Below are 12,312 nucleotides of genomic sequence, written 5' to 3'. Positions count from 1 at the left end.
TCTCCTAAAAAATAACACATTTCTCCTAAAAAATAGTGCAATTATGTGCTCACTATACAAATTGTACAAAAGTTGAAAGGAAGACATAATCCACTAATGAATGCTTATTCCTTTTGTATTTATTTATTTTTACTTGATTTTATATTTTCTTTTTAATTGAATTAGGTCAAAAATGAGAAATTTTATAGAAATTTTGATTTATAGAAAATTTAAATATGGAAATTTCATTTTATAGTTTAAACTGAGTATAAAGATAGATATGTTAAGAATTTTCAACAAAAGAGTCAAAATCCTATTTTCTCCTAAAAATATATTGTTTTTTCTCAATAATAATACATTAAATAATTATGGCACACAATTCTAAATTATTTAAGAAATATTGAAATACTCAAAATGACTCATTATAAATAAAATCACCACACAAAATTAAATTTTTGACCAATTAATTGTACCCAAACTCACTAGTTCTTGCATTTTATTACTTTAAAATGGAGTTGTTTTTAGTGGGACTTTTCGGACTTTCTGGAATCTGGCTAAAAAAATTGAGGTGAAATATTGATTTATGTTATTTAAACTGGTTTTTTGAGTGTATATATGGATTCAGCATGGTGAAAAACCACTAAGGAACTATTTGAGGTGAAATATTGATTTTATGTTATCTAGAGAAATTAGACAAAAAAAACCCACTAGACAAACTTCCAAAAAATCACACTAAAAACAACTAACTTTAAAATATACTTTCAACTATAAATTTACTTTTACTTTTTATTATTTGAATTATAATTTATTAAATCAAGTAAAATAATCAAAATTGTATATTAATAATAAAATTAACTATTAAATAAAATCCCCTTTATTTTATGTTTTATTATTATTATAAAAGACTGAAGAAATTAAAATAAATTATTACACTTAATATAAACTAATAACCCAACATATATTACTAATTTAAATTTTACATTTATTTAGTGATTGGATGCTGGCTGGGTAACCACTTAGAGCATTTGTATTTCCTTTTAAGCCCACTGGATGACAGGAAGTTGGACCTACAGCAAGCAAACTACCCAGTCCTGGATCGTTGGAACTGCTTGGGATTTCTTCAATATTGCCTCCCATACGAAACGAAGGATTCCTGGCTCAACAGGTGATAAGTAGGGTAAGTTCTCTAGGTGGATGGGTAGAAGGTTTGTTAGGAGGTACTAAAAGTCAAGGCTATTAGAGTTATTACGAGGAATGCAGTTGTTTCAAATTCCTCGATAATATCCTGGGCAAGGCTCGGCCGTACCGGAATAATCCTAGTGGTACCACCAAATCTGTCTGTCCTTTGAGCAAGTGTGATCCTAGACCAGTGAATGCTGTAAGGAAGCTCGTCCATCCAAAAGCTCCATGGGAAGCCAGCCACCCCCGCCCATACAACGAGTATGCTTGGGACATAGGTGAGGTAAGGAGTAAGGTTGTTGAAGCAGGTGGTTGGTAACACAGTTCAGTAGTAGGCATTGGTTCTAATTAGAGTCTATATGGCAAGGCTCTGAAATCCAAGTGGTAATAGCGGTACCCCCGGAAGGTCTTAGTGGTACCCTCCCATAAAAATGAATAAGGCAAGGTATGGGTAATATCCTAGTGCCTATCCTACAACCTGGTCGAAGCAATAGGTTGGACAGCACTCCATGCTCCTAGGGTGAAGGGAGTAGTAAGTAAAGTATCTAAGTGGGGCATGCACGTAAATAAAGGGAAAGGTAGGCTAAGAGAGCAGCTACCGATACTCGCCTCGTGTGATGGAAGCCTGTGAAAGCTGTAAGGAAGGCGGTCCTCCAACCAAAGGCTCTGCTCCATAGGAATAAGATTATAGGCTGATGCAAGGGCATAAGTTAAGTAAGTTGTAAGGTTGGTTGATCCGGTGCGTAAAGAGAAGTATCTAGCAGTCCCTCCTAAGCGATTCTAATTGTTCCGGTGGGAAACTATAAGAATGAATTAAGAACCACCTCTAAGCTATCTTACCTGCCTCACTATAGCCTTCCCCCCTACAAGCTATCTCCCCTGCCTCCCTCCCTCTTTCTTTATTCGAGCCGAGCCAGCTGGAAAGAACTGCACGCGAGTCTGATGCTTAACACATGCAAGTCAAACCTGACTGACTTTGATTTCACTTGAACTCGTAGTTGAATGAAAAAATCGATCTGGTTCTAGAGCGGACAGAGAAGGAAGCCCACGGCCCAAAGGTGCTCTTTCAGCCCCCAGAGTACTTCAAATCCAATCTGAACTGATTCAAAGTGTGATGAGAATTCAGATACGCGTGAAAAAACAGAAAGAAAACGGCTGTCTTTTTCAAGAAAGCCATGATTATCTATGAAAAAAGAAACGACATATTCCGGCCTCTCCTCTTTCTTTTTATTGGCTGGCTGGCTGGTACGGCTGGATTAGATGGATCGCTGCCTGGCTGGCTTTGTATGACATACGGGGTTCAGATGAAAAGATGCATGTAGTAATGGCTGTTCAAATTCTTGTTTGCCTTACATACGAGGCTCTGTGCTTGATCGGAATGGAATGACGAGTGAATGGATAGCGGGGAATAGGTTCATATTCTATAGCATCCATAGGGGCGGATAGCATCCGTAGGGGTAGCTTTCACCGGTTCAGCCGCTGATTCGCCTGCTGTGTACGCATGAGCTTTTTATGATTGACCCGCTGTTTCTTCGCTTGCTTTATATAGGCACCTCAGAATTGATCACAGTTGGCTCATCATCAGCAACTGTAATGATTCTTTGCTTGAGCATATCATCCCCGGAGTAGTGGAGAAAGCATGACCCAAGAATACTTTAGAGGAACATGTTGAAACGAGATAGCCCAACATATATCACTATTAAAATACATTTATTTATTATTATTTAATTGACACTCTACACAGCCCTGGGACCTTCACTCCTTTAAATTTATTTATGCTCCAAATTACGGTCAAAATTAACAAATTCTCAGGTGACCTAAACCCCAAACACCCATAGTCATCAAACGAAACACGTTGTTTGTTTAGTCGGTTATGCGACATCAAGACGAAATCAATTGTAACTTCACCCCATTTTAAACCTATTTATAGTCTAAATTGATCACTGCGCAGATGACCTAAACCCTAAATACCCATCAAATGAAACCCGTTGTTCGTTTCCTTTTCTAACTCACGCGTTTAAATAGAAGAGATTTCCTCAGATATCAAAACTCAAATCTGAGTTACGGTTTATTCTCTGTTCTCTGGTTATTCTGTTCTTCCTTTCCGATCGCGGTAACATAGACAACGAAGCTCAGCCATTTGCAGTCCAAACAATACGAAATGGAGTACAACAGATATGGTCGTGCTGGTGAAGCTCCAACAAGAGGAAGCGGTGGAAGTTCAGGGCAGAGTCACTTCGTTGAACACCCTCTCCGTGAAGCTAGGGTTCTTCCCCACCCCCAGCTCTTGCCATCTACTCGTGCAGCTGTTCCCTTACCATATGGATCTTTTACGCGCGACAATTTTGGACGCTTGGGCATTGACATGCTTGGAACGCATTTGGTTGACGGCGGGGCAACACTGTCGCCCTATGGTTTTAGAGAGCCGATCGGAATATCCGTGAGGGAGCCTGAACCATATAGAGAACCCATTGGCATGCCCCTCTGGAATGGAATGGGGGTTATAGAACCGAGATATCGCAGCCATGATCTGGCCAGAAGAGAAAGCACAGGCCTGGGACGGGAACCTTTTGTAAGAGGAGGTCAACATCTGCCACTGCTACAGCGACAGGTTTTTATTCTCTACACTCCCTTTTATATTTTTTATTGTAATGATACTATATATAACCAAGATTGGTAAATTTAAATTTTATTTATATAAAAAATATATGGGTAATGCTTATAGAGAGGTTACAAAGTTGCATATCCTTCTTAGGGTAGATAGTTTCATACACCTCTGGAATTAAGGATAGAAAAAGATTTACACTTATGATTTTCTCCACAAGATAACTAAAATTTTAAAGTTTATGAAATTTCACTTTTAATTAAGATGCAATTTATAGTGCCTAACAACATAGATATAAAAGTATTTGTTAATAAAAGAGGAAATTTCATTAATTAGAGTGTAATTATTTAAAAGCATTTTCAGGAATTCTCAAGAGTAAATTGTTAAAAAAGTTTCTCAAAAATCTTAGAGCAAAAAGAACAAGAAGTATAATGCTTAGTAAGACAACTCCACCAAAACTACACTCCATCATTGTAAACCTCTTCTCTATTAAAGCCAATTCCCAGCACAACCACTTAAGCTGTGTGCTACACAGAACTATGAGTCCCATAATTCCACTATGAGATAACCTCTACCTAACCCAATAGGATTTCATAGAGTCTTAATACAAGGAAAATTCCTAAGATTTAGAAAATTCCTCAGATTTAGACTATGAGTGAGTCTCTACCTAACCTAATAGGATTGCATAGTCCTAATACAAAGAGAATCCCTCAGATTTTGACTATGAGTCAGTGTCTACCTAACACAATAGGAGTGGATGGAGCCCTCTAATACAAATCCCTCAGATTTCCACTATGAGTCAGTCTATACCTAACACAATAGGGTTGCATAGAGCCCTCTAATACAAAGAAAATCCCCTAATGAAAACATTGCTACCATGGTGCCCCATGACAACATGTGACAAGACTCCTTAAATTATTTTCCTTTAGTGAGTAAATAACCATGATGGCACCCACCATTTTTTATCAACTTTGAATGAGATTATACTTAGCATTGTACTTTCCTTAATCAACTTGAATGGTAGGAAACTAGGTGAATCATAAATTCCCATTGGTTAACAACAATTTTTTTGTTGTCTTAATTTAGTGACCAAATTAGCTTGATAATCTGCAAACTTATTCTTTTCCTACATTACATAGAATCATTCAATCTCACAATTCTTTAACTCCATTAATTTTCTCATAAAGAAAAATTTTCCAATTCTACCGAGGATAGCTTCCAAATTATTAGCCTTGGATCCTGTTTTCTTGTGTTTCATGCTGATGTACAAGTCGCTTAAAATAGGTGACTGATAAGATGATAAGAGAATGTTAAGAAAGATGATAAGAAAATGTTAAGAATAAATACCATGTAAAAGTTCTTATGATGATAATATAATGGTAATATTATATGTTTAGGTAAAGTGCATAAACCTTTGCATAAATTTATATCTAAGAACTCCTGAATGCTACATTTGTTTCTAAGTTTTGAGACTCCCCAATTGCGTTATTTTTAAATGGTATTTTCAAATAATTTAATAAATAAATTAAAATAACAATGAATTAAAAATATTATTTTAAATTTCAAAAATATTTTTTATTATTTCATATTCATCCATGAAAACTTCCAAAATATTTTTTATTATTTCATATTCATCCATGAAAACTGTTCGTAATATTGACTTTATATATATAACAATTTTTATTTTTATTATTATTAGTTTTATTCTATAGACTTTTTAACCGTTTCTTGAAACCATTTCTAATAATTTGGAGCAGATAATTGCAAGAGAAATGCAGGAAACACCTTCCTCTACTGCACGCAGGAAGCGACCGGTACGAAGGATTACACCATCTCCCCAGAGAGACCCCAAGCTCACTCCACCAATGGATTCAGACACAACAGAGGGCAGTTCGTCTTCCTCCTCTACTGATGACGACAGTAATAGCTTGCCAGCCGATTCAGAACCTAAACAAAATTTACAAGTTCAGCCAGAAAAAGAGGTGATTTCTATGTTAAAATAATTTATTTAATGTTTTAAAATAATTTATTTAATGTTTTAAACGGTCGAAATCAAGGTTTGATATAATCATTTTTAATTTAAATTTTAGATTTTTTTTTTTAACTTTTCATTTCGACAGATTAAAGAAAATCAAAATGTATATCGATCTGCATTTTAAAAATATTGACGTAAACTGAGATGGGTATATATTCATGCTTTCATTTAGGGTGTACTGTCGGTATATTATTTTTAAAATATATATAAAATAGATTATGGAGAAATTCGAAGCAAATGTTACCTTAAGAATTTTTTAAACATATAGCAGTGGGTTTTATCAAAGGTATGAGTAATATTCTAATTACTGTTAGATTTAATATGGTGTTTCAGGTTTCACATCAGGAGTTAAATAAGACAAATCAGGAATCGCAGCCTAAGTTTACAGAGAAATCTGAGATTAAAGTGGAAACCAAAGAAAATTATACAGATTCAAATAAAGTTGAAAGACCTGGGTGGTGCTCACTTTGTGATATTGATTGTGTCACCAAAGAAGTGCTCCACAAATCTCATGCATATGGAAAGAAACACCAGTCTATGATTAGAAAACTAGAAGAAGCCTCAAGAGATCGAAAGAAGTGGCTAGAGTCAGTGGGATGGTGTTCTCTTTGTGAAGTCCATTGTAAAACCATGGAAGCTCTCCATACAGAACATCAATTGACAGAAAAACACCAGATGATGTTAGGAAAGCAGCCAAAACCACAAAAAAAGCAGGATGACCAGGTCCAAGACATTGACAGCTGTATTGGAAAAAGAAAACAGCAAGAGGAAGAAGGAAGCATGTCATCCCCAAAGCGTCAAAAGTTGTTAGTTTCCAGTAAAGACTGCAAAATATGTAACAAAGTCTTTAGCAGTCAGATTGAACTTGAATCACATCTTGCAGGTAAGAAACATGCTTCCCAATTGAAAAAGCTTGAAAATTCTGCAGAGCTTTTAGATGTTAACAGTGGCCAGAGTAAGAAATATGAGGGTCTAGAAGGAAGCATGTCATCCCCAAAATGTCAAAAGTTGTTAGTTTCTAGTACAGACTGTAAGATATGTAACAAAGTGTTTAGCAGTCAGGTTGTACTTGAATCACATCTTGCAGGTAAGAAACATGCTTCCCAATTGAAAAAGCTTGAAAATTCTGCAGAGCTTTTAGCGGTTAACAGTGGTCAGAGTAAAAAATCTGAGGGAGTAGATGTGCAAGTATCTGAGAATTCTAAATTGGTGATATCAGCCAAGAATGAGCAGGAGGAAAAAGGAAGCATGTCATCCCCGAAACCTGGAATGTTGTTAGTTTCAAGCACATACTGCAAGATATGTAACAAAGTGTTTAGTAGTCAAGCTGTACTTGAATCACATCTTGCAGGTAAGAAACATGCTTCCCAATTGAAAAAGATTGAAAATTCTATAGACAGTGGTCAAAATAAGAAACCTGTGGGCCTGGATGTGCAAGTATCTGAGAATTCTAAATTGGTGATATCAGTTAAGAATGTTGCAAAACCAAGTGGGAAGGATGAAGAAATTACTTTGGAGGCTAAAGATGATCCCGAAATAGTGATGAAAACTGAAAACGATGATAAGAAGGAGATTTCAGAGCCCATTGAAGATGATCAAGAATGAATGGTTAGAAGCCAAAAGCATGCCAGGAGGGAGAGCTCAAAGCCCAATGAAGTTGATGGTAAGAAAGAAGATACTCTTGGAAGCGGAACAGAAGATGTTACAACCTCTGTTAATATCGAAGTTTGAACAAGTTAATGACAACATTGAAATTTCAGAAGCCAGCCAGAATAATATAGTAATAAATAAAATAAAAGAAACTTGTAAGCTGATTTCCTCATGCTTGTAGAGATTTACATACTTTTGACTTTTCTTGAGGTTTCAAGTTTGGTTTGTAGTAAGGACATTTGTAATGTCTAGGATATCTGCTTTTGTTCTCTGGGAGATTAAGTTGATAATATGAATAGCGTTTTTGTTTTTGTTTTGGACCACTGAACCTTGAGGTAAGTGACCCATGGTCTTTGTTGACTATATTAGTTAACATGTTTGTTTAATAAAAAATTTGTTTTTATTGAGCAGTTTTCTTTAATGTTTAGTTAATATTTTAAAAATAAAATCGTAATAATTTTTTTTTTCATAATAAAAATTCAAAACTTAAAATAAAATAAAGATACAAGGAAGAGCATTTTCAATGTGTGATTTTAAATTAATAGTTATATTTAATAGAATTGTTATGTATTGGAAATGATTTTTTTTTTTCACAATTTAATGTTATATGTCTTATGTTATATGTTTTATATGGAAAAAATTTGTTATAAAAGTTAGTTTTTTAAATAATAATGGAAAAATAACATATGTAATTTATTGGATTCTGATAATATTGAAGAGACCCTGTTTAATGAAGATGCCATTACTTCTAGGTTTTCTAAGGTACTAATTGCATTTAATTAAATATTGATACTTTATGTTTTATTGGTCTACTATGCAAACTTTTGGATTTACTAATTTCATAGCATAAACTAGTTGGAAATTATTTTGAAAATTGTCATTAATTATTTAAGAAACATGTTTCAATCTACATTAAAGAAAATATGAATTTAAATTTTTCTATGGTTCATTGAAGTAGCTTGCATGTTTTTAGTTTAGTTTCTAAATTGGTTGGGTTGGATGAATTTCTGTACAAACTAAAGAAATTGGACTCTTGATTCAACATTCTACACATCATTTAATTTACAATAGATAGTTGTTGTTTTTAGTATTTTCTAGAAAACTTCATTGATTGGTTATAGAAGTTTTCTTCTCAAAAATCACCTAGGAATGAGATATGTAATCTATGCAATGTAGAGAAGATTGAAAAGATTGAAGACAACTCATTTTCTCATAATAATATTTTTTTATACAATTATGAAACAAACATCCCATGAATCTACTTTATTAATTAAATCCTAGTTTTATTTGTATTCTCTATCACTCTCTAGATCCCAATACCATGTTGGATTAAAGGATGTTAAAGGACATCATCATCACCATGAGGATTGAGTAGTGTATAAGGAATATCTCTTTCAATGGATATGCATAGGGAAATACATGTACCATAGCATTCTAGTATGATGGAACAAGGATGAATAGTTGACAAGAAGTTAAGGCACTAGTAATTAAAGTGATAACCTAAGCAATCAATTAATGGTGGAAACAAAGCATGAGTAGTGACATGTGGCTTTGTATTATTCTAGGTTTTGACAACCATATAGTGTTTTTATTAAAATTGGGATTACTTGCATATAATTTTGTTAACAGTTAATTTTACATTAGAGTGCTAGTTGCATTGAAATGGATGACACACTTGATAGATCAATATGCATACAACCACACATCAACAACTTCAATTTCTTAAGAAAAGTAAGTAGAATATCATCATTAATATATAGACATTCTCTCCAATCAAGATGATTATGCCTAACTAAATCATTGGAAACTTTCAAATAATCAACTTCTAAATAATTGGTTGTTTTGTGCATTGATTAACAATTTCAATTGTAACTCCAAAGATCAAATAATTGATTTTTTATGCATTCATTAGAAATTTAAATTTTAACTCTAACTAACCTATTAGTGGAAACATTATCAACATACTTGTAAAAAATAAAATCGAGAAATAAACATGATTTTATATTAAATAAAAAGGAGTACAAAAAGTAGAACACCCATAAGGTGCTTCAAATACAACTAGGCCCAATGAACGTGGAAGATTCTTCTTAATGAGTATCTATTATTTTTTTGATATTCAAAATGTTGGGGTTCAAGACCAATCCTAGTTGAGAGTGTGTCCTTTTCTTATTCTAGTGTCTATAAACATGGTTAAAAGATACATTTGCAAAGAGAGAGCATGTTTTCAATATTTTCAAAGAGGGGATGCATGGAGAAATTGTTCATCATGTATACACCATTCATCCAGTTTATCACGAGAAGTGAGTCCCCATATATGTGAAGATTTGTAATTATGTTTTCCTATGCAAGGTGTAATATGAGCTTGATATCTATGAGCTCAACATAATTGTTTGTTGGGTGCCCTCCCCTTGCCCAAAATGAGATTTGTGAATGTGTGGATAGATGATGGATGCCACCAACACCCCCCAATGATGGTGAGCCTTGTGCTTCCCCATTGAATAAATCCCACTAGGAGTCAATCAGAATAATGAGCTTAATATGGTGCATGCAAAATTGAAAATTTTGTGTGTAGACACCTGAGGGAAAAATGGCCAACCTATGAGAAACAAATTCATGGCTAGGGGAGGCTTGGTGTAAAGTATAGATTCATTCATCTCCAGCCATATGCCATAGGATATTGAGAATGTGATTACTTTGATGTTTCTCAGTATTTGAGTGAAACCAAGTGTGAAGATAAGAGTGAATGCCAATCCCCACCCAAATTTAATTTTGATTGGTGAGGCTTTGAGTTTGAGACCAGATCTCATAATAGAAGGGTCAAAGTAAGAAGAGATGTAGTTGGATATTGAAGGTACAACTGACATATGCTATATCATTGAAAGGGGCATTTATTAATGTATGCAACATCAAAAGTTTGTCTTCTATTGGGAATTTTAATTTCTAGAGAGTTTTCCCTTCATCACATTGATCTTACCATTCTATATAGATCACTCTTTTTTAATATAAATATTTGTACATTTTGATCTACTATGTTGTGTATGTGTTTCATATGTATTTTATCTATATGTTCTCTAACAAATTATGTTTAGTGTAATTATGGATATGTATGACAATTAATTCCATCAAGTAATAGTAAAAAAATTCAATGTTTCTTTTATCTATGCCTCTACAACACACACAACTTCCACTTTTTTGGATTCATGTCCACAATGACCCACCATATGATAGAACATATCACTATGAATAGGTTGGCATTAATTATTATATCATATTTTTTGAGATGGATCAACCCCCCCATAGATAGAAGGAAGAAAATTCTTGGGTTGATTAATAACACCTTAAGCATGAATAACGAACTAGTATTAGATCATAAAATATGTTGAAAAGTGTAACTATATTAGTTCTTCATAATTGTACTTATGTATTCTATGATAAAAGAAAAAAAACGAATTACTATTATTTGTTCTTCATGCTTATAGGATTTATTGAGTTAAAGAGTCAAAGTCCTAATTGGACTTCTTGCAAAGAAAAAGGAAAAATATTTTTTAGAAAATATAATTTGGATTAATTGACCTTAAGAAGCTAATTACAAATCGTCTCACTCAAAAAATGTGTCTTTTTACATATGAGAACAGTTATACATTGGCATAAGTCCTCCATCAAATGGAAAGAAATTAGGTGTTTCTCTATCATGAATTTTGATATAAAGTGATCCAAAGTTTCCTCGGTCTTAATAGTAAAAGTGATGAGAAGATTCATGAGGATAAAGTTCTGAAATGATGTGAGTTTCTTGATGTTAAAATACTAAATCTGATGCAAATTTCCTAAGCGAGTTTTATGTGAAATAACCCATGTAAATTGATGTAGAAATTTCTAAGATGTGCTTGTGTGATTAATGCCACTTTCAAAAGATTATATTGATGGAAAATTTGGAGGGCTTGACTTGGCTACCTGGAGGGTGGATTCTATTGGAAAATCAAAGCAGTTATATTAGGGTTTGATTCTTCTTTCTTGATAATTACTTGTTAGTGTGTTGGATTCTTTTTACTTCTTTATTAACTTATGTTTCATCAATAAATTACCATATTATGTGTGTATGAAGATCAAAAAACAAGAGACAAAAGATGTAGGCACTATCCCAGGGAAAAAAACCCCTCAAGGGGAAAGTCGAGTCATGAAAATTCTTGCTTTCAATAGCATTCTTTGAGACTCTTCACCCTAGACAAAGGTTAAAGCTTCCCTCCACACCAATTCAACCTCCCAAATCTTCGACCTCTTTCCAGTAACTTCGACTAGGTGGCATCTTTTGGCATCAGGAAGCTTTTGACATTAGTGACACTTTGAAGACTTTGATCTCCCAAAATAGGGAACGAAACAGAGAGAGAGAGGCACCAAAAGTTTGATTTTCTTCTTCTCCTTAGACTTCCCAAACTCGCACTTCCTTCGTCTTCTGTAGACCCACTTCGTCTTACTTCGCACTTGTCTAGCTACTCTTGAAACATAGAACCAACTTGAGATGTGATGCTCCAAATGACATTGACTTGCTAGTATTTATAGGCTCCATATGTGTTGAATAATGTCCTTAGTCCAACTTGATCTCATTTAGGCCAACTTGGTGTGGAAGATACATAAATCATATTTGACTCAATACTTAACCTTTTTATATGATTCAAAAGCCCAAGAAGGGTCTATTTAAAAATATAATGACTTTATTGACTCAGAATAAATCCTAGAATTCCTATATGGGCACTTTGAAACCCATGCTTTAATAACTCACAATAATAATAATATTTTTTTTCTTTATTATTTTGACATGTACATTATAAGATGACTAAAATACATTATGTGAAGACCAAACGTAGTT

General features: G+C 33.8%; 1 protein-coding gene across 1 annotated transcript; it reads left to right on the top strand.

Moving 5' to 3' along the window:
• The first annotated feature begins 3,232 nt into the window (after positions 1-3,232).
• Positions 3,233-7,713, top strand: LOC149140966 (uncharacterized). Its single transcript, XM_089449528.1, has 3 exons — positions 3,233-3,769; positions 5,521-5,745; positions 6,132-7,713. Exons 1-3 carry the CDS (start codon positions 3,320-3,322, stop codon positions 7,401-7,403), a joined length of 1,947 nt encoding a protein of 648 aa, XP_089305654.1. The 5' UTR covers positions 3,233-3,319; the 3' UTR covers positions 7,404-7,713.
• The last annotated feature ends 4,599 nt before the right edge of the window (positions 7,714-12,312 follow it).

Source organism: Pinus tabuliformis, chromosome X, assembly GCF_031772625.1.
Source record: "Pinus tabuliformis cultivar Carrire ecotype Pingquan chromosome X, CPIR1, whole genome shotgun sequence".
Taxonomy (NCBI): domain Eukaryota; kingdom Viridiplantae; phylum Streptophyta; class Pinopsida; order Pinales; family Pinaceae; genus Pinus; species Pinus tabuliformis.
Note: the sequence above shows the minus strand (reverse complement) of the source record. Positions and strands in the feature narration are given on the sequence as shown.

Coding starts and splice junctions, on each gene's coding strand:
- LOC149140966 (XM_089449528.1), top strand. CDS start 3,320: ATGGAGTACAACAGATATGGTCGTGCTGGTGAAGCTCCAACAAGAGGA. Junction 3,770..5,520: donor TGCCACTGCTACAGCGACAG/GTTTTTATTCTC, acceptor AATTTGGAGCAG/ATAATTGCAAGAGAAATGCA. Junction 5,746..6,131: donor AAGTTCAGCCAGAAAAAGAG/GTGATTTCTATG, acceptor ATGGTGTTTCAG/GTTTCACATCAGGAGTTAAA.